At 54.2% G+C, this 23,856-nt stretch overlaps 5 protein-coding genes across 5 annotated transcripts; 4 read left to right on the forward strand and 1 right to left on the reverse strand.

Moving 5' to 3' along the window:
• Window positions 1-254: 254 nt before the first annotated feature.
• Window positions 255-1,925, forward strand: CGGC5_v001094 (uncharacterized protein; the record flags this gene model as incomplete). The annotated part of the gene is made up of 5 exons (XM_032029956.1): window positions 255-336; window positions 387-628; window positions 681-1,451; window positions 1,509-1,650; window positions 1,708-1,925. 5 exons carry the CDS (start codon window positions 255-257, stop codon window positions 1,923-1,925), a joined length of 1,455 nt encoding a protein of 484 aa, XP_031890677.1.
• A 2,219-nt stretch (window positions 1,926-4,144) lies between these two features.
• GUN-0 (Endoglucanase) lies at window positions 4,145-5,695 on the forward strand (the record flags this gene model as incomplete). The annotated part of the gene is made up of 1 exon (XM_032029957.1): window positions 4,145-5,695. One exon carries the CDS (start codon window positions 4,145-4,147, stop codon window positions 5,693-5,695), a length of 1,551 nt encoding a protein of 516 aa, XP_031890678.1.
• A 917-nt stretch (window positions 5,696-6,612) lies between these two features.
• CGGC5_v001096 (uncharacterized protein) lies at window positions 6,613-9,154 on the forward strand (the record flags this gene model as incomplete). The annotated part of the gene is made up of 4 exons (XM_032029960.1): window positions 6,613-6,702; window positions 6,756-6,977; window positions 7,040-7,740; window positions 7,795-9,154. 4 exons carry the CDS (start codon window positions 6,613-6,615, stop codon window positions 9,152-9,154), a joined length of 2,373 nt encoding a protein of 790 aa, XP_031890525.1.
• Window positions 9,155-11,108: 1,954 nt separating this feature from the next.
• Window positions 11,109-11,480, reverse strand: CGGC5_v001097 (uncharacterized protein; the record flags this gene model as incomplete). The annotated part of the gene is made up of 2 exons (XM_032029961.1): window positions 11,109-11,366; window positions 11,430-11,480. The coding sequence occupies 2 exons, from the start codon at window positions 11,478-11,480 to the stop codon at window positions 11,109-11,111; spliced, it is 309 nt and encodes a 102-aa protein (XP_031890526.1).
• Window positions 11,481-20,909: 9,429 nt separating this feature from the next.
• On the forward strand, window positions 20,910-22,568 carry MEP3 (Ammonium transporter MEP3; the record flags this gene model as incomplete). Its single annotated transcript, XM_032029962.1, has 3 exons — window positions 20,910-20,979; window positions 21,052-21,975; window positions 22,033-22,568. 3 exons carry the CDS (start codon window positions 20,910-20,912, stop codon window positions 22,566-22,568), a joined length of 1,530 nt encoding a protein of 509 aa, XP_031890676.1.
• Window positions 22,569-23,856: the final 1,288 nt, after the last annotated feature.

A 23,856-nucleotide genomic window follows, 5' to 3' on the forward strand; every position in this document is an offset into this window, starting at 1 on the left:
CTCTTTTTCCTTTCTCATCGGAATCTCCCGACAGAGCACGGCATCAACTCCGACTCTCCACGCTACGAATTTTCTCTAGTTCGATTCACTAGCCTACCGCAACTGTCAGTGCGAGATATCGTTCAAGGGTGTGTCAACCAAACCGGGAAAAGGGTGGACAACACATCGAATATTACCACATCGTCGTCGTATATCACCTTGGTCGCTCCTCAGATCGCCTTTAGATTCGGCGGTTGCTCGTCTCATCCTCAACCATGGCGTACCCCGACATCGCGTCCCGAGGGGGCTGCCCTGCGCCTTTCATCTCTGGGTCCCTGTTTCCAGCGGACGAAGGCTGTAAGTGCCATCGCAGTGGAAAGATTGAACAAGCCGTTAACCTCTCACAGTCATCAGTGGCCGTCTTTGCCAGAACTTGACAGAAACGCTGTCATGTTGTTTGCCATGCCCGCTCACAGACTGGGTGTACCCAGACTACTTCAACACCATGACAACAGCAGCCAACTGGGTTTGCGTTGCCAGTGCGGCATGCTGCCTATTTCTCCTCCTTTCCTGGGCCGTTTTGCCCGTCGACAAGACGTACAGACACTACCTTAGCATATGCCTGACGATTGCCGTCTTCATTATGAATGTGAGTTACCTCCCGCGAGACGGTGACCACCCCTGATGTCTGACTATATCAGCTTGGCTTTGTTGTACCCCTCGCCGCTGAGCCGGAGCAATGTTACAACGACATCACGCCTCACAGCATGAAGTCGAGCAAGGTTTGCGGCGCGTCTGGTGCATTCCTCCTGCTAGGAGGTTGGGCCGGAGTCATGTGGGTCTTCCTGCGATCACTGTCTCTGCATCTCCAGATCTGCTGGCAAGTCGTTGTCGGCCGCAACTTCATGATCTTTGCCCAAGCCGCCGGCTGGGGAATTCCAATCATTGGCATTGTCGTCGCCCTCGTCTTCAGCGGTGTGTCGTTTCGTTTCGGGGCTACCTGCCACATCAACCACAAGAACAGTCTTGCCGACTTCTGGATTCCACTCCTTGTGTTCGCCGGCCTCACAGTCATCATCCAGTTCGCCACGTTCGGCTACTGTATCAAGGTCTACCTTGCCTCGCTGGCAGACAACAGCGCATCCACCGAAGGCTCGAGCCTGCCCCAGTACTCTCAGAGCATCCGGACCATGACCCCCCGCCAAGCCTACCGACGAGTACGACGCGTGATCTCACTCCAGTGGAGAGGTATTGCCATCGTTCTCATTATCATTGCCGACGTCATCTTCTTCTCTGTCGTTTTCGTGTTTCAGGACAACACAGTCCAAGCAGTGCACGACGACAAGACCATCGCCGCAGACTGGATCACGTGTATCACCCTCACCAAGGGTGACAGAAGCCAGTGTTACGACAAGGCCAAGAACATGGTTGTCAACGAGGCGACCATCACGGCGGTCTTGATTCTACTCGCGGTAAGAAGAGCTTCCCCTGAGAAGTCGACGGGAACCCAAATACTAATTTGATCATAGATGAACGGCATCTGGCTGCTCTTCCTCCTGGGTCGATGGGCCATGGTCCTCGGTTGGATTGATCTTGTCACCTCCTTGGGAGGCAGGAACAAGAAAGAATTCGTGTCGGTGGATGCCCGATACGACGTCAAGAAAGATACCCGTGCGTACGAGATGCTGTCGAGAGACTCGAGCGCTGTTGTAACACCAGTTTCCCCAGTCAAATCCCCCGTTGTAAGTCCCAACAGCGGACGAAGAACGCCCGACTACTTTGGGCAAACAGCCCGCTACCAACCGCCGATGCGGTCCTTCTCAAGCCCCCGCCCGCCGCAAACACCACCCACTTGGGATGCGCGAGCGACGTACGCCCGGCCCGAGTCGCGAGCCCGGCCAGACGGGTTCGAAGACATGAACCCACTTGGGATGAACAGGATATAATGAGACGGAACGACGACGAATGGAACGAGAAAAAAAAAAAAAGGAAGGAAAACAGTAAAACCCAAAAAAGGAAAAGAAAAGAAGAACGAGGAGGTTTAGGCGAGGAACTAGAGTGTTCCATGTCCCCTCAGCTTAAAACACATATTACCACCACCCCACGGACCCGGTTACCCAAACATGGTTCGCATTATTATCGGCCGAAGCATCTGGACACCACCACGTGCTGGTCATTGACATATCAGCCAACTAACAGAGATGATGTAATGTGGAGGAATAGTCGGCCTTATTTACTGGCCTTGTCACATATTTTTTTTTTCATGAACAAAAAAAACCCGAACCATGTAATACCAGCGTCGGCGTCTCGGACTTGTTTAGGCAGCGAAGGGACGGGTACAATACCCACAATTTAGAGACTCTGTACTTTTTAGAGAGAGGGACGGCGGAAGGCGACAAAGGGAACGTCCGGAGCCTCACCGAGGGGGTGGGAGAGGGGACCCAGGTTTCGGGGCGGAAGAAGGCCCTTGACGGGATGGGCGGAACGAATCATGATTTGACGGGGGACGGACATGTAGGCGTTGTCCAAAGTCCGACGAAAATACAAAAAAAACAAGAGTCACGCGACACTATAATGCAAGTTTGCCTATCAAGTACCGGACCATGCAGGACGCAACAAGGCGATTGAGTGGTGAGGAATGAGAGCAGATCCAAAGTACCGAGCAAGGATCATGATGCTGGGTGTGTGAGGGTGAGCATTGCGCGTGTGTGAGCGAGCTGGCGTCGGCGGGATAAGGCAGGACAGCGATGGTCTGGCAAAAGTAAGCCCAGCCGGAATCTGCGGAATGGACGGCTGGTTGGGATTAACGAATGATGCGAGGAGCGGCGGAGAGGCTAGCAGGAGTCACCACCCCATCCCATCCCATATACCGCAAATCTCTGCAGAGTGCGCCGGATCGCGCGTATTGTGAAAGTGTTGTTCCCAAGGTCCCGAATCCCAGCGGCGCCAGCCTGGCCGGGGGCCACGGGAAGTGGTGGTTCTTGGTTTTGATTCGATTGATTGTATTCCCAACCCCCAATCCCAGGTCTTCCGCTCCGTCCGGCTTCTTCGGAGGGGGAAGGGGGGAGCGCACACCACACCCACGACATCACAAATCTGACCGTTCAGTCATGTAAGCGGGAAGTGCATTGCAGCAGGCGCCGCTCGGCTGCCCGACTCTCGTTCGATTCGCCTTGGCGTTTTCATAATTATAAGTAGTTTTGGGTGCGCAAAGTGAGTTATACCAAGAAAGGCTGTTTTTTTTTTTTTTCTGTTTTCCTCTTTCCATCGCATCTTCGCTTTGAAACGGATCGCATCGTCAACGCATGGAGGAGGAAGAGCACCCTGCGTAGAACCCGACTGTCGAACCACAAACACAAGGTGTATATCAAGCATCCCGCCGCCGCCACTGCCGACGAACAACGAACTGTTCATCCTGGCAGCCCTACACTCGGGGAAGCTCACTTGACGAGTGCCTTTTGCTGGCCCAGCCTGAGCAGCGTCCAACGGCAGAACCTCAGCAACGTCCTCACTCCGGCCCCATCGAGAGGTTCCATCACGGCGGTTGCATCTGAGCTGAAATTTGCCCGGCTGAACAATAAAGAGGCGAAGCAGCAAACGACGGATCAGAGGCGGGCATTACCGTTCAACGAATTCAGATACGAAAAGCCCTCCCTCAGGTGTCGACACTGGAGAAGACACAGCGCTACAGCATTGACATCTGGTCGGATTGTGCACCGTTGCGCCGGTTCCCCGGGAACGAAACGAACCCAAGGACGAGAGAAATAAGAAAATCGAAACAAGACGGCCCGCCCGTTGCACACGTTGCGATAAACATCGTCTGTGACGTGCATCCGTCCCGGCACGTGGCTGACAGCATCTACCTTGCCGCCAGCAAACACGAAGAGAAAAGCATTGTGAGGTTGCAAGAGGAAAAGAGAGAGAGAGAGTGTGTGTGAAGTCATTCCACTAATTACCTTACCTTACCTGTCGGCTTCATCGGGACAAGCTTTGCCCCGGCCATCTCCCGTGTCATTGAGGCTTTGTCCTTGCAGCAGTGGAGGGCTGTTCCCGCTGGAAACAGCCTAGCGGATCGAGCTGTGCAGCACCAGCATCAGCTACACCACCACGTTCTGATTGGCCAATCTCCATCTTTATCGCTGTCCAGACGCAAGGAACATCAGTAATGCCGTTCGCCGAGATCTTCAAGCTGCCCCCCGGCTTGCCGGCCAGGGTATGGCGCTGGAGCTCGGGACGTCCCCAGGCTGGGACACTGGTTGATGACATCGAGCAACCGAGCACTCCGCCAGCCAGAGGCGGTGTCTACTTCCCCAGCATAGACGATTCTGCGACAGCCGACCATGGAGCCTCCTCCCCCGGCCTCTGCTTCCGAAAGAGAACCCCGTCGTCGTCATCACCATCATCGCCATTTGCAAACCCGCCTTCAAAACCATCACGTCTAAGGCCCCTCTGCCACCTCGGCTTCATCAGGCTATCGCAGTTCAGGATGTTCCTCCTCCTGGCCTTCGTCTTCCTCGGCGGCTACGTCCACTACCTCTGGAAGGCCGAGGCCGCCCTCGGCGTCGCGTGGACCCCCGACCCGGAGACCAGGCTCTTCGAGCAACGCCCGCTGCTGCCCCCCATCAAGGAGACGAGCATCGAGACCTACACCCTGCCGCTGCACACAAAGGGCCGCGACGTCGTCGACGAGCACGGCCGCCGCTTCAAGCTGCTGTCCGTCAATTGGTACGGCGCCAGCGACGAGCTCAACATCCCCAGCGGCCTCGACGTCCAGCACCGCGACACCATCGCCCAGACCATTAGAGGTTTGGGATTCAACAGCGTCCGCCTGCCCTACAGCGACGAGATGGTCATCACCGACCCGCCCGTCCCCGCCGAGCTGCTCTCCGCCAACCCGGACCTCGTCGGCATGCACGCCCTCGACGTCTTCGAGGCCTGCGTGACGGCCCTCACCGACGCCGGCATCGCCGTCATCGTCAACAACCACATCACCCACTCGACCTGGTGCTGCGGCGCCGACCCGTGCGACGCCCACTGGGCCAACGACCACCTCGGCCCGCTGTGCCGCATCAAGCAGACCGAGGAGGACTGGATCCAGCACTGGGAGAAGATCATGCTCCGCCTCGTCGACAACCCGCGCGTCATCGGCGTCGACCTGCGCAACGAGGTCCGCGGCCTCTGGGGCACCATGTCGTGGGACAAGTGGGCCACCGCCGCCGAGAAGGCCGGCAACCGTCTGCTGGAGATGAACAAGGACTGGCTTGTGATTGTGGGCGGCACCGAGTCCGGCAACGACCTCACCGGCGTGGCCGACCGCCCCGTCGTGCTCAGCGTGCCCGACCGCGTCGTCTACTCGGCGCACGTCTACGCCTGGTCCGGCTGGGGCAGCGTCGAGGGCCGCTACTCGAAGCGCGGCTACGCGTCCTTCGTGAAGGCGATGCGGAAGAACTGGGCGTACCTCGTCGAGGGCGACCAGGCGCCCGTGTGGGTGGGTGAATTTGGCGCGCCGCACCGTCCGAGTATTGGTGATGCAAACTACTGGAACAACCTGCTGCGGTACCTCAAGGTCATCGACGCCGACTTTGGCTACTGGGCCGTCAACCCGCGCAAGCCCCACGAGAACACCAAGGAGACGTATTCGCTGGTGGAGGACGACTGGGTCACGCCCGTGCTGGACTACAGGATGAAGGACATGGTCGAGATCATGCGGGCTTAGAGCGCACCGCAGTTGGACGACCGGGAGGAGTGCTTGCTTGAGTCACGGATTACGGAGCTTTTGGAGACGGTATGCATTTGATGTCTCGACTGAGTTTTAAAAATTAGGCGTTTGGAGGGTGAATTGGTACTTGGACGAGGTGCCAGCTTCGGATACCCGGCTACCTATTTGGTCAGGCACGAGCTAGAAACTTGACGATGGTGTGTTTGCGAAGTGCTTGTTACACGGCAATTGGACTCATGATTATGACCTTTATCTACGAGCATTGACGTGATCGACTTGTGTGTGTGCTGTATGTGCTGTGTGTTCTGCTTGTGGTCAGACTGTGAGACACAATCTGGACCGAATCCTACTAAACTCACCCAACGCATTGTGCATTGAGAGCTAGTTCGTGACAATTGATGCCATCAACCATCGCGAAAGCATGCATCCACATTCCTGGGAGCTCTCTCATGGCCCCCCACAAACTGCAAATCGCGTGGGCTTGATGAAACGGTTCGACCCCTCCTCTCCAGACAGCGAGAAGCAGGGACCAGCAGCGGGGCGAGGGGATGGAACGTGGAGCTCACCTAAGCTTCTTATCGATAAAGCATAGGTGGTCCTTCCCTATCGATAAGCAAATTACAGTGGGACCACCCCTCCTTGCCTCTCTGCAACCCCTACGTGCCGGCCGCAAAGGTGGGCAGGCGGGCGGATTGTCGACAAACAAACCCGAAATATGATTAACGGACGGCCTGACCCCGCTGGCCACGTCTGACAACCAAACAGCTCTTCTTCACAACAGGCCCGAGGCTTCTTCTCAACCTTCTCGTACTGAATAAGAGCAAGGTTGATTTCCACCGGCACACCGTTTCCCCGGAAAGCGCTTATGTCGCGCTCGAAGAGAAAGAGAGGACAGGACTCTGAGGAGTAAGTCCATGGCGGGCCAAACGGGACAGCAGCAGCCCGATCGCGGCTTCCGCGAGGCTGTGCTGGGGAGATGCTTCGTCCAGGACGCCGTGGAACGGGTAAGTTCTATCCCCAGGGAAGCTGCTGGGTTGCTGAATCTCCGACCCCTCAGTTTGGCGACGGCGCCCCCGAGATCATCCGGCAGCACGAGCGCGACCACATCCACCAGGTAGCGACCGAGACGATCGTCCAAGGCGTCCCGACGGACCAGATCTTCACCGGGTCGGAGCAGGATGACCCCGCGGCGGCGGCGGAGCAGCAGCCGCTCGAGAAACACGTCCCGCGGATGCCGTACTATCGGAATAACCTGACGGCACTGTCGCAGCGATACAATGTTGGTGTAACCATCGCGGACGAGGTGATGGGATTCCGTTGACACACTCTCTTCTTTCGCAGCTCTACTTCGCGGCGTACGAGAACAGGATATTCGCCTACCGGCCCAAGAGCGCGCTGCGGCATGCGCTCCCCCGCGAGCCGAACCTGATACTGGCCACGAAGCCGGACAAGGTCGCGATCCACGTCGGCGGCACGCTCGATCCCCGCTTCCACCACCAGACGAACCACATCACCACCGGCTTCCTCGGGCGGGAGGAGGTGCTGGTGGCGGCGTACGACGACGGGTCCGTCATCGCGTGGTACGTCGGCTCCATCGCAGACTACGTCGACAGCCGGACGGCCGCCGTGCCGACGCCCTTCTTCCGCGACAACGTGGGGCGCTCGGCGTGGGGCATCGTGGTGCACCAGCAGTCGCGCCTCATCGCCGTCAGCTCCAACCGGTTCGAGGTGACGGTGTTCGCGTTCGCGCTCTCGCGGCTGCCCGAGGCGCTGTGGCGGCGGGACAGGCCGTACAGCCACTGCGAGGCGTGCGTTTTTAAGAGGAAGAGGAACTGGCGCATCGTGATTCCGCTCGGCGACGGCGGGCACAACATACCCAACATCTCCATCTGGGACGACGAGGACGGGTTCGCGGAGAAGGTCGTCGCCATCGACATCAACGGTACGCTGTGGATCCTGGATATCTGGAAGCCCAAGACGAAGGCGATCCAGATCCAGCACAGGACGCATGTGACGCACCATTGGAACTTTCGCCACCAGATGTAAGTCCCCTTTTGATACGGTGTGAAGTTGTGAGCTATACTTACACGCAGCAGGGGTTGGGGTGTTGCGGTTCTACCTTATGAAAGCTTTCTGCCTGCGTACTCGTCGGCAGAGTTGCTTGGGCTGGAGGAGGGCGACATTATGAATTCGAAGCCTCCGCTTGCTGGACGCTGGGTGGAGACACAGAAGAGCCTCGCCAATGTGCGCAACCACCCGTCACCCCTTTCTGCACAAGCGGTCCCAGAGCCCGAGCCCAACGAGATATTTGCTCTCGCTCCAATGGGGTTTGAGGTGCCGCCTTTGGATGGGGGAGCATGGATAGACGACGAACTGGCGGGAAATCCACCGGGGGGCAACGGGCCGGCGCTCACGATAGACGTTGACGACAGCGACGATGAGGAGGAGGAGGAGGAGGACAGCGACAGCGATGGTAGTGCTCCGCTGAACATGCAACCGCCGGCCGAAACATTGTCGTCTGACTCTAGCGACACCGACGTCAGTGCGCCGCTGCACGAAGACGAGATTGAGGACGATAGCGACAGCGACGGTAGTGCTGCGCTGCCGAACTTCTTGGAAGCCCAAGACTGGTTTATGCAACTGCCCGTCAACTACCTCCCGGAACAAGATCCCCCCTTGACGCATGCGTACCCAATCGATGCCGCGCTTGGGGCATTGGAAAAGAACAAAGACCAACCAGGATGGCACACACGCATCGAGTCGGAAATTGAACCGTTTCGCGACATGGTCTACCTCCCTCACGAAGGCAAGGCCTTCAGCTGGCCGGACTCGTTGACCGGAAGGGTGCGTTTCCACAAGAGGGAGAGAGTGCGGAACCGCAACACGGTCGACCAGGACCCGGACGTGCTGGACGAGCTCGCGAGCCGGAGCTGCATCATGCGGACCTACGAGTACGACATCGAGCTTAGGAGCATCAACATGGACGACGGCGCGGCGGTGGTCTGCCGGGACCCCATCAACTTCGACCCCGCGCAGAATATGTTCATGCAGCACGCCGAGCGCCTCAACATGATCATCCACGTGCCGGAGCTGTCGCTTGTGGTGGTCGGCTCCGCGATCGGGCGCGTGGTGCTGCTGACGCCCACCCGGACAGCGTATCCGCACGGGCTGCGCGGGGAGGGGTTCAAGGTTAAGAACGGGTTCCGGATCGACTGGGTCCTGCCGACGCGTGCGGACGAAGAGGCGGGCAAGAGGCCTAACAGGAGCCTGTACGGCATCGCGGTGGGCCCCGTGCAGGAGGCCGGCGCGCCTGGGTGTCTTTTGAGAGCGGACGGTGCGGCGGCGCCGTCGCCTGCGACGAGGCGGTACCGGCTTATGCTGCATTACCGCGACCATAGGATTTTGAGTTATGATATTGGAAGGGATGAGAAGGGGGAGCATCTTCTCGTCTTTTGAGCGTGTGGAAGTGGTCTTGAGAGATGGCGAAGGTTAAAGAAAGCGGATATTATTATGAAGTCTCGGTAGCACACGCAGGCTTCGGTTCGGTAAACATGGTTTCTTGGGTTTCATGGACATGATTGGCGTTGAGGAGGGGGTTCTTTCCTGATACCCGGCCTATGGTGCCCCTATTTCAGGGGTCACTGGAGCGATATAGCTAGGCCTTGGAAGAATGCACTAAAATTTTGCATCTGCGGTGCTTCGTGTGTTGATGATGATTCCTTTGTGTCAAATGATCCCGCGGCGAGGGGCGGTTGCTGATGTTCTGAGTTCAGTGTCGAGAGGTTGAGGTGAGGGCATGGCTAGAGTATGCTCTACTGCTTACGAGGTCTGCTGCTGATAAGCTCTTGTGATTTATAAAAGAAGGCTGGGTTCGCATGGGAACTGATGTTCTGTGCAATTACATCGTATTCCAGTGAATGTACTTTCATTCTGATGAAGGCTGACATTCGTCCACCCTACGGCGCGAGGAGGAATCCTCGATGAGTTTGGCATTCTTTTGTAGATAACGTATGTTCTCAGTAATATCCCAGCAACGAAGTGGAACGGCGAAACAGCGAAACGGCGAAAGTCGGACACGAGCAACGGTGTCATTGGTGCTTCAGGCTTTTGCGTGGCCTGAAGCTTAGTACGACTGCCTGTATTGGATGGACTGTGGCGATCAACGATACCACATTGTTTCAAAGATTTTTGGATGTATCGTTACGTAATATGCTTTACATACTTCATCCAAGCTGGCGTGCTACAGCACGTTAAGTGAGTGTACCATCTCCAACCGAGCAAGTTCCAGTGACAGATGCTGATCTCTGGTGATGAGGTGATGCTTGGTGGTGATAGCATATAAACAGCAGTACGTCTCCTTTGATGATACTAGCCACGGCAAAATGATGCGAATGTCGGGGGTGTGTGTTAGAAACTAACAACTCCTCATAAGACTTTGCGTCCATGGGTTCGATTCGGTTAGTGCGAAAAGTCGTTGACGAAGATTTAGTCCTTGTGCGAGGATGATGGTTTCTCTCGGTAGGTATTCCCGCGAATGAGAGCGTGGATGACAATGAAGACTGACGCCGATCTCATCGCCGACGTGGTTCAAAGTGCGGCTGGGCGTCTAAGATTAATGGAAGGTACCACGGAAGTAAAGACAGGTCTCTTTCGAATAACACACCAGACAACGACATATGATTCTGGTTGCAGCTGAAAAGGTAGTGGGAGAGGGGACTTATATCACGACCTCATAGTCAGGAGGTAAACGGAGGTAGGGCCGGGTGCTCTGCAGACCACTGTCAGCCTGGTTTGCAAGCCTAGCTCCAAAGTGCCATGGATGCTTGGATAGTCTGGAACACTCGTAATCAAGGGGTGTATAAAAGGCTGCTTAGCATGCTGAGTGAGCTTATTCTCCAGCATTGCATTCTATCGCGGTTGTCTGTGATCGACGACAAGAAGAAGAGTGTCAAGACGTCTTTGTCACGGTGTCTCAATGTATAATGCTCACCACGTCGTCGTCGTTGTCACTTGTCATCAGTCCTCCAGGAGACAGACCGCTATTCAATTGCCGTCTTTTAGCGTCACTACGTGAATATTCGCGCTTAATACGCATCTCAGAGTTATCCATCGCACTCCCCTAACGTCACCTATCCTTCAAAGGACCTCCTTCAGAAGCGCTGTTCCCAGACTAAGTCCAAGCAGAGAGCCAAAAAAGAATTCGTTACAGTCTTTAGATCTTCAGGAAAATGTGCGCGTTATATACTTATATAGCCTTTAGCAATAGTCAACACAAGCAATACTGCGTTTATTTGTTCCACTTAATGTTAGCTTATTTAGTACTTGAAGTTGAGACCTAGATGCTTTGATTTATAGAGTTTTAACGCCTCCCCTACAGCCTATTGGACAAGCTTCGTACACTTTTCCACATTCAGAAGCAGTTGCCCCCATACTTATCCCCCTCCTGAGGGCCTGTGCTGGCACAGCAAGCTGCGTACGCGGAGATGAACTGGTTCTGGCTGAACTGTCCCAGCCCGCTGAACTGGCAGAGTCCGCCGTCGTTCAACCAAGTCCCCTTGCGATCCACTCCGTCAGGGAACGTGACTCCGTCTCCAGTGACACAGCAGGTGTTGGAAAACTGGTCGGGGTTGGCGGCACCGAAGCCAGTGCAGTAGCACTTGTACTGGGCCTATTCAGAAGATTTGCTATTAGCCAATGACCTATAAGGGCTTGGAGAAGAAATCGTACGCACGTTTGCAACGCCTGCAAGGAGGAGGAGACTCAATGACGAGAAGAACTTCATGATGACGAGGCTGAGCGCTGAGATGCAGACTTATGGTACTATAGTTAAGTTAGTCTCTCGAAGTATTATTCTCGTGATCTCCATCGTACTTACTGAGATTGCGAGCGAATTGAGCTACTTGATGATCGGTGTGATTGTGCCGTTCACTTCCTTCCAGTCTCAAAAGAACAGAGAGTTGTTTTATATCTGACTGATTGTACAAAACGCCCATCGGCTTCGGAGCCTGTGGGATGCGGCAGGGCCGGGCACTAACAAGAGGTTGATTGATTAAATCATATATTCAGAGTTCTCGTCTCCCCATATGGAGCTGACGGCCAGCCTGTAACTTTTTTTCGACTTGTCTGGCTTACACGAAAAGATTGGTCTTCCTAACAGTAATGCAGCTGCTCCTCATACCACTTTTGCTCTTGCGCACCGCATGAGGAATTCCTCCCCGACTTCCTGTCCTGACCTCCAGCATCACAGTATGTTAGAGACTGAAAGATTCCCAAAGGCTAAGAGACGGTTATCTCCGGCTCCAAGGTTTTCAAGGGGCTTTTAGGTTTAGGACAGACTGCACAGCATCGTTGTTTTTCTTTTTAGTCCCCTACCGGCAGCAGTTGACAGTTGTCGCGTATCCCCACAAACTCTATGCGCGCGTCTCCCGCAAGATGTCGCAGTTCTCTGTTGCCCGCCAACGGATCACCGCCACAAACCGCAGGCTGTCAATCAACAACCAACGGACTTCGATGATGTAGATTCCTTCGACCCCCAATTGAGTGAGACACTTACACTACGCCTTTCGTGCATTCATTCGGTGTGGGCAACAAATGAGACGAAGTTGTTAGACATGCACTATGCCAGGCAGGACCCCTAGTAGGCACTGTTAGAGCGCCTTAGCTGCTGTACTCTATGCCAAGGCCACCGTCCTTCGTCGGGACAAATTTCCTTCTCCCGTACAAGAAAGACCGAGTTCAGGATGGGAACAACCAATCCCCCCGATCATCATTGAGGCTGCTCACATGGCTAGGTCCATCCCGGACAGACCCAAAAACATGTAATGGCACTGATTGAGCCCGAGAAGACTATGAAAAGACGCGTCCGTATGCTTAAGCAAGTACAGGCCGCAGGATGTGCTCAGAACCCGGAGACAAACCTATCAAGTCACTAGAAGTTTTCTGAATAAAGAAGCGCATCGCTCTGTATGACTCTCTCATACAGAACGATGACTTACCATGGTGAGTAGGAAGACAAGAAAGATTAGCAAAGTTAGTCGCAAACTATGGGAAGGCACATTCTGCCGTTCCTCAAATGCCAAACTGATCTCACCTCTGCGGGCCTTATAAGCAGCTACGCCGCAAATGATTGGTTGTTCAAATGAAGTAAGTGATCTTGGCATTTCGATCCTAAGCTTTTGCAGAGTGCTATGCTGTCATCAGTCAAATCTGCTAAAGAGAATCGTCGTACTGCGCAAAGCCTACCATCGCCAGCATTGCCTTGCCCACATGACGGAGTATTCTCACGGACGACAGAGTTGACAGGAGGCGATGAAGGCTCGGTAACGGGAGGAGAGGCTTGTTGGCTGATTTTCGATTCGGTTCGGCATGATACAACCAAAAAGCAAAACCGCTTGATTTCAACAGCTTGAACACTTCTTGGAGGCATATTTCCGGTTGTCTTTACATGCGAAATGCCGTTGCTGAGCGTCTTCATATATCGCCATGGAGCACGAGATGAAGACCAAGCGAATCCTCATCAAGTTGCGTCTCAACTTGGTTACAGAACCCGCGAGATCTTCGACTTGTTGCACGTCGTCATACGAATTATATATGAAGCGCATTGTTTGCCACAAAGCTACCGACAGGCACAATCGCGTACAATGTGCGTCTGCGCTCGTCTTCAAGGATACCCGAATCATTGCCCGTACATGCTTGTGACTAAGTAAGATTTGCCAGTCGCTTTGGAAATCTTCAGCCACTCCACAGCTATGATACTCAGAATAATCCTTAAACACTAGTCGAAGACAACGACTACGATCTCGGGGCATATCGCGGTGGTATACTACCTTGTGGCCGGTAGCATCTCTAGGGAAGGGGAGCAGTAACTATGATCTGTGTTAGATGACGGATTTACAATCAATCGAACTTGGTCTTGACTGTCGATTCTCACGGTCTTTTACACTCGCATATGTATCTCCGCCAACGTTTTCTGGCTGTTGCGGAGACTACACCTGCCTCACGCTGAGAACTTTAGGAAAGACCTCAGAGACTTTTTAGATGAGACTCGACGATTCGAGGACCATCTTGGATATTTAAAGAGACAAATGTCAACCTGAAAACACAACGCAAGACAACAATGCGATAGAAAGCCGGCATTCCATTTCCTGCCTACAGTGAAGTGTTCCAGTGAGAACTTCCAACACTGGGAGTGACACAAAGTTCGGAGGTTGCAGAGACTGTTCTTCATCGCTGTTGGTGATGGTTTATTCCCAAGCATTTTCCTACTGCTAAACGCCAACTCTCAACTCAAGGCAGACCCACTCTCAGGTCCAGCTTGTTGATTGTTAGAGAAGACGTCTTTCTATGTCCGAACAAGAACGGGCATCGATTACCAGGCAATTTGGCTGACCAAACTGGGAAGCTCGAACCAGCAAGCAGCGCCTTTCATAGCTCGGTGAAGTCAGGAGCCACGATGCGTGTCCAATAGCCTATCCCAAAGGTTTTCGAGCTAATACCCAAAGCCACGAGCTCATATTTAGTTACGTGGAGTCACCAAAGAGGGTTTGAGACAACAATATCCTCTGCCGTAGTTGTTGTTCTTCAAGGCTCCGAAGTTTCTCCCTTCACCACAACGACTAGCCTGGCTTCAAACATGCGGAGTAGCAGCATAGTCTACCGATGAGATCAAGGCTTGGTTCTTTCGTGTTTATTCGGACACATTGTGCTCACGGCGTGGTATGACGGCGCCAGACGACAGCTTTAACGTAGCCACGTCCTGCGTTGCGGGAGATGGTACCTTAGTGCAATGTACGTGCTACTGCCAATGCCAATATGTGCTTGAACACAATCGGTGAAGGCCATCTCATTTCGTTTCCCTTGAAAGAACAGATATCACGAACAACTGTAGCCGACAGCTTTATGAAGTCTCGATTCACAGCAGTCAGGGCTGATGTAGACTTGAATTCTGGCTCGCGTACTTCCTGGCAAGTGCTGATACTCGGTTGGGGGGCCGTTTCAGCTCATGGCATCTTAAAAATCGCCCTGGGAAAGTCTCCTATGTCCTAGTTCAGCCTCAAGACAACCGTGGCTGACTGGAAATGAACCAAGTACGGTGAGAACTCAGTCATACTGGAAAAGATGCCATCGCCAGGCTCTCATCTCCTGGAAGCCCAGTCTAATGGCTTTGACAGGCACAAGAAAGCCAGGCTATGCACCTCAGGCTTGACGAATTCAATCTCACAATCGGACAGCTCAAGTCAATAAGTCAATTGCCATGCGTCTCTCCAACCTATCACCAACATGACTTTTACGACTCTCCAGATGTGCCTCGTATGGTCACTCACGTCCAGTCACACGTCTGGGATGAATACTCCGCAGACCACATGAAGATAAAAGCACCCCTTGAAGCTACAATGAAACACTGAATCTCGATGCCCCGCCTTATAGAGCGGGAACAGAGCGTCTCATACATCAAGCTAGGTCAGTGGTGGTTCGGCCCGGACCTAGATCCAAGCAAAAATGTCGCTTGACGACGGTGTTTGGAACGAAGCGTTCTGAGACTTACCCGAGAAGAAGGTCATTCTCAATAACCGCATCTTTAGCGTAGTCCAGCGATTTCAGGCCGAGGGACGTGAAGTACTCATGCAGCTGACCTTCTTCTTGATCAAAGAAGGTTTCGACTCAGACGAAGACTTCAACGAGTATCTCTGCGGCCTTCTTCATAAAGTTGTCGCCAAGTAGAGATCCGATGGCGTTGATCTTGACCCCGTCGCATGTTGGGAATACCACAGTTGACAATGCCAAGATCAACACCTTCATCCTGCACTTGAGAAAGGGCTCTGGAAGAAGGTTCTTGATCACGCTGGCACCCGACGGCACAGAGCTTCTCGGACAGGGAGTCCTCTCCAACATCAACTACCCTGGGGTCAAGAAGGACATCGGTTTGGAGATTGAGTGCTACAATGCTGCTGGGAGTGGTACAGCGGGAGTATTTAATATCTCAAAATTTCTGTCTGGGACATGACGCCGCAAAATAAATTGGGTCGCCATCTTGAATACAGGCAGCTGGGCTCGGATGCATACTTATGACTTGAGAAGCCTTCTGCTAGTAACGAAGAAATGCTTGTGATTCCTAGTCCGACAAATCCACGCCTCGCCCGTGGCTTATACCATAGTTTAATTGGTAGACCAAAGAAGTGAAAAAACGGCTTTGTCGACGCCGAATGAGCGGGGATCGTCGACCATAGGCTCAGTGTTGGTAGAATACTGCGGTAAAGTATCTAACTTCAAAATCACGCACACCAAACTATTGGTTCGGTGGTTGGGAACATGCATAATCAAAACCAGAAGTGGGTGAATTTATAGATATCCGCAGATTACACACATTGCTTGTGGAGTATGCTGTCGTGAGGACAGCCGGGGCAGATGAAATCTACTGACAGTCAACAACGGCGCCACCTACATATGACCTCCGACACTTTGTTAGTCCACAGCAAGACATTTGGATAAATATCAGGCTTTCTAATGGCAGTACATGAGCCTTCAACCCGATCGTGCCTGACGATGTACAAATTTGGCCATTGTTCATCATAGCAGCCGGATGGAAGGGTTGATTCGTCCACGTTGAAGTCGGCGTTGACACGGTTGTAATGGCTTCCCAACCTCAGTTAGTAGCTGTGCTTGAATGTTTCCCATCATCTTTCTTAGTGTATTCGGGACTATTCATATTCTAACGTGAATCTTCGGAGATGGAGGAATACTGTTTGCTAGGCAACAGCAGTGACGGTGATCATTGTTGCTCTGACCAAAAGACCATGAGTGCTCAATTCAAGGTCTATGTTGCCATAATCAGCAAGCGGAAACTCGGCGATGGAGGTAGACTGCCACAGCACACAAAACGGAAGATGGTCAATCAGCGCATTGTTAGGTCCAGACTTTGAGAAGAATACTGGATAGCCCCTTTCATGCTGGACGAGCTAGAAGGTTTTCTACACCCAACCAATTGTCATAGTAAACATTCACTGGGCTTTTACCACACGTCGTATTCATGCAGCTTGCACTTCCCTCAAGATCAATGGCATTGTTCGAAAGCAGAAAGTCGAGTCCACGGACATGCCGGCCCGAGCGGCGCCGCGGAGTGGAGACGCCGCCTTCCGGAAAGGAGCGAAAGCCCCGATGTGGATCCCGCCTCCTTTGTGTGGGAACCGCCGCTAGAGGGAAAATGACATTTTGCTCTGACAAAGTGACCGGGGTCGTGATTGGGCCATCTGAGCGCTGATAAGGCTAAGGTTTAGCGCACTCGTAGGGGCCCGGAACAGGGAATGCTTCCCTGCAGACGCCTGTCGCAAAAGAACAGCCTCCCCCATGCTGCTTTGCTGCCCAGGGACGTCATTTTGGGTTGCCCCCCAACTCCGGGTCGCGATTCCCACCAGCGAGGTTTCAAAATGGGCGGACGTCGTCCGGACTGGGTGATGGTCAGATTCTCGAACGCGAGCCATATTGGATTTCAATGGGTTCAGCCCAGTCTCGTGTCGGCAGACGACAGCATGAAAGCTGGGGTGCAGCGTTGGGACGAAGGGGCATGACAGCGTACGGGGAAACATATATCGGCGAGTTCTCGTTGGATGACACGAAAGGTCTTTATCTTGCGTCCAGATGATGCGGCGTAATGGTGCGACGATATCTCATGCAGATGCCTGCGGCTGAGGTCACCTTTAACGTATCTGGAGGTGTCGCCGCGTCGCCAACGTCATGTAGTGTCTGATCTGATGCCTCAATTGTGCGCTGATCGACCATCATCAACGATTGTAAGATAGTCGCTGCGGAAGCTTGAAAACGAGACAAGCCTCTCGCCGATCTTGGCAAGTTAGCGAACACTTCCACCTGGTCGACGGATAGCGCGTGGAATGTGGCGTCGTTGTCATCGTCCGGCAAATGTTTAATCGACTTCTGCCGCCTTTCCACGAGTTGGTCGTGCTGCACTTTCATTGTTGATGTTGTGTCGTGAAAGCCAAACCGGCCTTTCGTCGGCAATTCTCGTGAGGTTCAGAGAGGCGATGCTTCTTTTACAAGTCCTTCAGTCCCTTCTCAGGTTCTTTGGGTCTGGTCGCACCTCGACAGCCCTCGAGAGTCTAGACAACGACGTGCCCCATGGCATTGGAATCCAACGTGTGAACCCAGGTTTCTAGTAAACGCGAACCGTTGATTGGGGCTGCGGGAGCGCCCCAGCTGGAGATCGCCGACGGTGGAGGAAGCCAAGTTCGGGGCCTTGGGGGCTTTCTTTGCCATCGAGAGTGGCCCTCGGCATTTTGACAGTGCTGTGTTAGCAAACGATTTTTAGAAGCACGACTAATGGATTTCCTATCCCCCCACAAAAGGCGCGTCTGCGGACGAGCGCGATGGGGCTGGCAGACTGAGTCCCGAAATCTCCCTTGACATATGCCGAAAACGGAGCTAGACAGGACTGCCGGCAACGGAGTCAGCATGATAGTGGTTTTCGAGAATCGACCCTGGACACTGAAATTGATGTGTGCTTGCCTCTGTGCCTGTTTCTGTTGGAGGAAGTTATGGTCCGAGATTTTCGGGGTTCGCGAGGAAGAACATCTGCAGGTTGTCGTTCTGGTGGTTTGATCTGGCTGACAGCTCAAATCATGCCACACTGCAGATGAAAGATAAAGTAGGCTCAGTTGGTTGGCCCTGGCGATGGCATGAGCCACGGCATGCATGACTGGTCAAGCCTTGCTTGACAGTCTGGGCCACTTTGGAGAATGTCTTGTCAGGAACGAACAGCCTGGCGTTCTCTCATTGGTCTCGAGGCACATGCTGGGCATCGGGGGTCTCTGTCCGTGATGGAGGGTGACCTACGTCCCAAGATCAACGTCAAGCCTGCATCTCCTTCAACTTCTTGGCCAAGCCGAGTGAATAAGAAACCACAATCGCCCTGTTGGTATCCCTCCTACTGAATGACTCCCTAGTTTGAAAACCTGTCAGCGCATGCCACGGCTAAAAAGCAAAGACGAAGACGCCTTGCGATAAGGTCGAGACATGATGGCTGACAGACGAAATGGGGGTGTTTTGGAGGGTGGAGGGGACGGGAATTGTCGTGAAGAGGATTGCCGTATTGGGGCGAATCGATTGAGAAGAAGCAAATGGATTGGGGGGTCCCCAGGCGAGTCCCACGTCGACGAGTCTTGTCCCGTCCGCATCAGTGGAGGGAGGCCGAGTGGGGCATTCCACTGCGATTGCCGGACTGCTGGGCCGCCCGTGCAAGGGGCTGGGCTGCAGCAGTCTGTCGCTGGTTTTTAAGGGGTGCTCGTCGCTGGAGACGAGACTCGCTCAGTGTTCGGCCGAGGCTGTGCCTGGAAGAGCATTTAGCACGGAACGACCTGACAAGCGGACGGGCAGCCACAAACCAAACGATCACCTCTGAGTGGACCAGAGGCATTTCGTTGATTCAGCCCAATTACTGTTCACCACTGACAGGTCCCGCTACGCTTGCGCCTATCGGATCTCTTATCTGCAACCTCTTGGTCGATTCACGATTTAATTCATCCTCGGTGGATGCCAAGCTTTGGGTCGTTGAAGCGAGAGAGGCAGCCCAAGAGCAGGCATTGGGTCAAGAAACTGTATTTGGTCTGTCGACGTTGAAGCCGTCGATAGTTTCGCTGGTTTGTCTTGGCAGGTTGTACTCTGGCCGGTGATGAGTACCTACTAGGTATGATGGAGTGTCGAGGTGGCAGTGTCGCAACTCGGTAGCTATGCGGTATTTGTCCAACATGATGCACAATCCGGGGGCCCTTCGCGGGGAAGACGTGCATAAGACGTTCAGCCGGAGTGAAGCCGCCAGCAACGGTCGATCCACGTCGGCATTGATAGTCGGGGTGAGGCGAGACAGAGATAGGGAATCGGGGAGATTTGCCCACGCGTGTCGGAGGGATAGTCGGAGAGAGGTGTCGCGGCCGGGTGCAGGGACAGTATCAGGTCAGGCCGGGGCGAAGGGACTGATATGGGAAAGGGACATCGGAAATTGATTGATGAGATACACAGTAATGTTAATAATCGTCAGCAAGCTCGTCCCCAGACTCTCACGCGGCGAGGAGGAACCAAAGCACGAGCTTGATTACCGCTCCGGGATACGTATTCTGCGCCGCGACCCGGTGGCATCGTGGCAGCCCCGTCCTGGTCTTCTGGAAAGGCAGGTACCGACTAAAGGGGCGGCGGTGATAGGTTCGCTCCTCGTCGACGAGGACCGACTGACGGACGTCGACGTGCTCCGTCAAGCCTTGCCTTAGCGATAGCTGGGGGAGGGACCTTGGGGGAACGATGAAGCCATCCATCTCCTTCCCGTTGCGCCTGCTGCTGCCACCAGCATCGTCGAATTTCGAGGGACAGTGCTCTCAGCCCACAGGCAAGAGCCAAAGGTGAGGTGTAAGTGGTGGCGGTACGTATCTTTCTCAGACTAATGCGAATGACAATGACAGTGACATGAGCGCCGGCCTGAGAAAGCGTGGGGCGCGATAGGTGCAAGGGCATCGGAGGTACGTATCTTTCTACTGCGGTATTCGTAGACCAGCAGGAGCAGGAGCAGGAGCAGGAGCAGGGGTGGTGCCTTCTCGACCAGGATACCCCGTACGGCTGGGACGTGGTGTCCGGGTGTGATCCAGGTCGGAATCGAAGACGCTTTTTGCTCTTACACTCTTTCTGTTACCTCCACTTATTCCACCCGCGCCGAATCGTCCACTCACATGTCTATCTTTGCCTACTGGTCTGTGTTTCTCTTATCTGCCCGCTCACTCACAGCAACCTGTCAGTCACAATGATTACAATTTACACTCCCACAACGCCTCCTCCGTATGCGGATTGCCCACGCTAGCTCCGCCGTCCCAGGCAAGCAATCAAGCCCCCCCCCAACCGTGAAGCCAGGGATCACCGCAGCAGTGCTCCATCCTGATGCTGCCGCAACCACTGCTTGATCCTCTGCACTTTTATATATGATCCTGCCCGTCCCTCTCATCCCGCAAGCGTCCTCCCGTTCGATCTTTCCACCCAGGCAATTCGTCTCATCCTGTACTCGACCTACCCTGGCCGCTAACCTTCCTCGACAGCTCTGTCCGAACGGACAGCTTGCTTTTCAAATAATAATACTCCTTGACATCCCTCCTCTTTCTCATCATCCCAACCTTGCGTGAATCTCTCCCACCCACATACGGCACTCACGCCCACAACCGCCACGATGTCTTACAGCCATACAGGAGCTCCTACGGAGTTCAATGGCACCAACGCCGACTTTGGTGGTGACTCCAGTATGTTCTCTTGCCAGCCAGAGAATCTGGATGTTCAATTCCACCATTTTTGATGCTAACCATCGTCGATAGCCACCACCAACCTCAACCAATGGTACCAATCCGGCGACCAATCGTACATTCTCGTCTCCGCCGCCATGGTCCTGCTCATGATTCCCGGTATCGCTTTCCTCTACTCCGGTCTCGCCCGCAGAAAGTCGGCTCTGTCCCAATTATGGGTCGTCATGATGAGCTTTTCCGTCATCGTCTTCCAATGGTACTTCTGGGGATACTCCCTCGCCTTCTCCGAGACTGCCACCAACGGCTTCATCGGCGATCTTCGACACTTCGGCCTGATGAAGGTCCTCGCTACTCCTTCTCAGGGCTCGCCTCTCGTCCCCGCCCTCCTCTACTCCTTCTACCAGATGATGTTCTGCGCCGTCACTGCCGCCCTCGTCGCCGGTGCCACTGCTGAGCGTGGCCGCGTCATTCCCTGCATGGTCTTCATCTTCTTCTGGGCCACTCTCGTCTACAGCCCCGTCGCCTGCTGGGCCTGGAACGCCAACGGATGGGCCTTCAAGTACGGTGTTCTCGACTACGCCGGCGGTGGTCCTGTCGAGATCGGCTCTGGTATGTCGGCTCTGGCCTACTCTTGGGTTCTCGGTCGCCGCAACGAGAAGATGATGCTCAACTTCCGTCCCCACAACATTTCTCTCATCACCCTCGGCACTATTCTCCTCTGGTTCGGCTGGTTGGGCTTCAATGGTGGCTCTGCTTTCGGTGCCAACCTCCGCGCTGCGATGGCCTGCTGGAACTCTTGCTTGACTGCCATGTTCGCCGCCATGACCTGGTGCTTGCTCGATTTCCGTCTGGCTAAGAAGTGGTCCCTTGTCGGCTGGTGCTCCGGTACCATCTCTGGCCTTGTCGCTGCCACCCCTGCTTCCGGTGTCATCACTCCTTGGGCCTCTATCATCCTCGGTGTTGTCGCCGGTGTCGCCTGCAACTTTGGAACTAAGAGTAAGCTAAAAAATCACCCGCAGCAATCCTTTCCATGCTAACCATCCCGCTCTACAGTCAAGTTCCTCCTCAAGATCGACGACTCCCTCGATGTCTTCGCCGAGCACGGTATCGGCGGTATTGTCGGCCTCATCTTCAACGCCTTCTTCGCCTCTGGCTCGATTATCGGTCTCGACGGTGTCAACGTTGGCCTGACCGGCGGCTGGGTTGACGGCAACTGGAAGCTTATGTACATCCAAATCGCCTACATTGTCGCCTGCTGCGCCTACACCTTCGTCATGTCCGCCCTAATCGCCAAGGCTATCGACATGGTCCCCGGCCTTCGCCTGCGTGCTTCCGAGGAGGCCGAGCTCCTGGGTATGGACGACGACCAGCACGGAGAATTCTCCTACGACTACGTCGAGGTCCGCCGTGACTTCCTTGCCTGGACCCCCCACCAGGCCGAGCCCGCCGCCGAGGGCAAGTTCAGCCCTCAACACGGTATCGAGGAGCACCAGCACATGGCCAACAACGGTGGAAGCAGCGGCTCCGACGAGCCCAAGCCTGTCACTCCCGATGGAGAGCTTAGGAGTGAAAAGGCCCCTTCATTGTAAAGGGCTGGGTCGAGTTGTGCTATTTTGAGTTCTAGATACCGTTGATTTCGACGCCATTTAGCGTCAGACGGCGAGGCGTTCCTACAGGATGGGTTTTTGTCTACGGATTTGATTTGATGATGGAAGGATATCCCGCGAAACGCGAAGCGAGCATACATATTCGTTTGTATTAATACCCATGATACAGTGGTACGCCCAAAAGCGAATTTATTCAAAAATTTACAATTACAACATATCTGAAGCCCAATTTTTTTGCGCAAGTGACCTACGTGCCTGTGGACACCAAAGTCCAGACGAACAGACATGCACAGAGTTTCTTCTGTGCGCCCATTACGAGCGAGCGTCACTCAATGTCTCATCCTTCACGACGCCCTAGGAAACATGAGAGCACAGAAACAGCGCACCAGAGTTCTTGGCGGATTCTTGCGGTGTCACAAGTCAGCGGGAGGGTGCGAAACACCGCCGTCAGCTTGGCACAGGCTTTATTCCTGTCCTCCAGAAATCTCATTCGTTCGCAAACCCGAATCGAACACCTGGGCCGGTCGCCCGACCTTGCTTTGCAATTCGGCAAACGGCGTGTGTGTGGGTTGTGCCCAATTTCCCCTCTCCATCTGTTGGACAGTGCTGCTGCTGTCGTATGTATGTACCTGCAAAAGTCATTGACTTTCCCCTCTGCTTTAGACTTTTCGCATGCGATTCAAGCGAGGAGAGTTTCTTTCCCTGCGGATGTTTGTGCCAATGTTCCCCGGATGAAAATTGTCTTGGCATTCTTTGCGTCGCCAGCGTTACTTTTCCATCCGTGGATTTCCAGTCGGGCTGGCTGGTCAGGCATGGCAGAGTTCGGCCGCAATTTGCTCTCTTCGGCCAGGTCGGTCTCGGAGACCGCGGGTGAGAGAGAAGCTGTCAGCGGATTCGTGTTCTCTCCCGGGCAACATGTTCCCTCCCTCCCCTGCTCTACCACCGTACATACCATGGGACGATTGAGGGGGTTTGACGACCAATTCGAGGAGGGATGCCGACCAGTGCGTCTGTGTTATTGTACACTTGGCGAGACCTGCTTTTCCCTTTCGTGGTCACTCAATATACTCTCCTGCGTACTTGGGCGAATCCAAGCCATAACCGCGGCATCGTGCCGCTGTATGTCGGTCAATCACCTCGGTCGGCATACATGAATCCTATGAGCAGCACAATGCCATGACCACGCATCCCTCGAGCACCCCGTCCAGCCCAGGCGAAAGTATCTCCGTCGCGGACGTACACAACACCGTGCCATACGGATACCGCAGCA

The sequence above is a fragment of the Colletotrichum fructicola genome (assembly GCF_000319635.2).
Source record: "Colletotrichum fructicola Nara gc5 chromosome Unknown KSG_Nara_v1_contig01, whole genome shotgun sequence".
Classification (NCBI taxonomy): domain Eukaryota; kingdom Fungi; phylum Ascomycota; class Sordariomycetes; order Glomerellales; family Glomerellaceae; genus Colletotrichum; species Colletotrichum fructicola.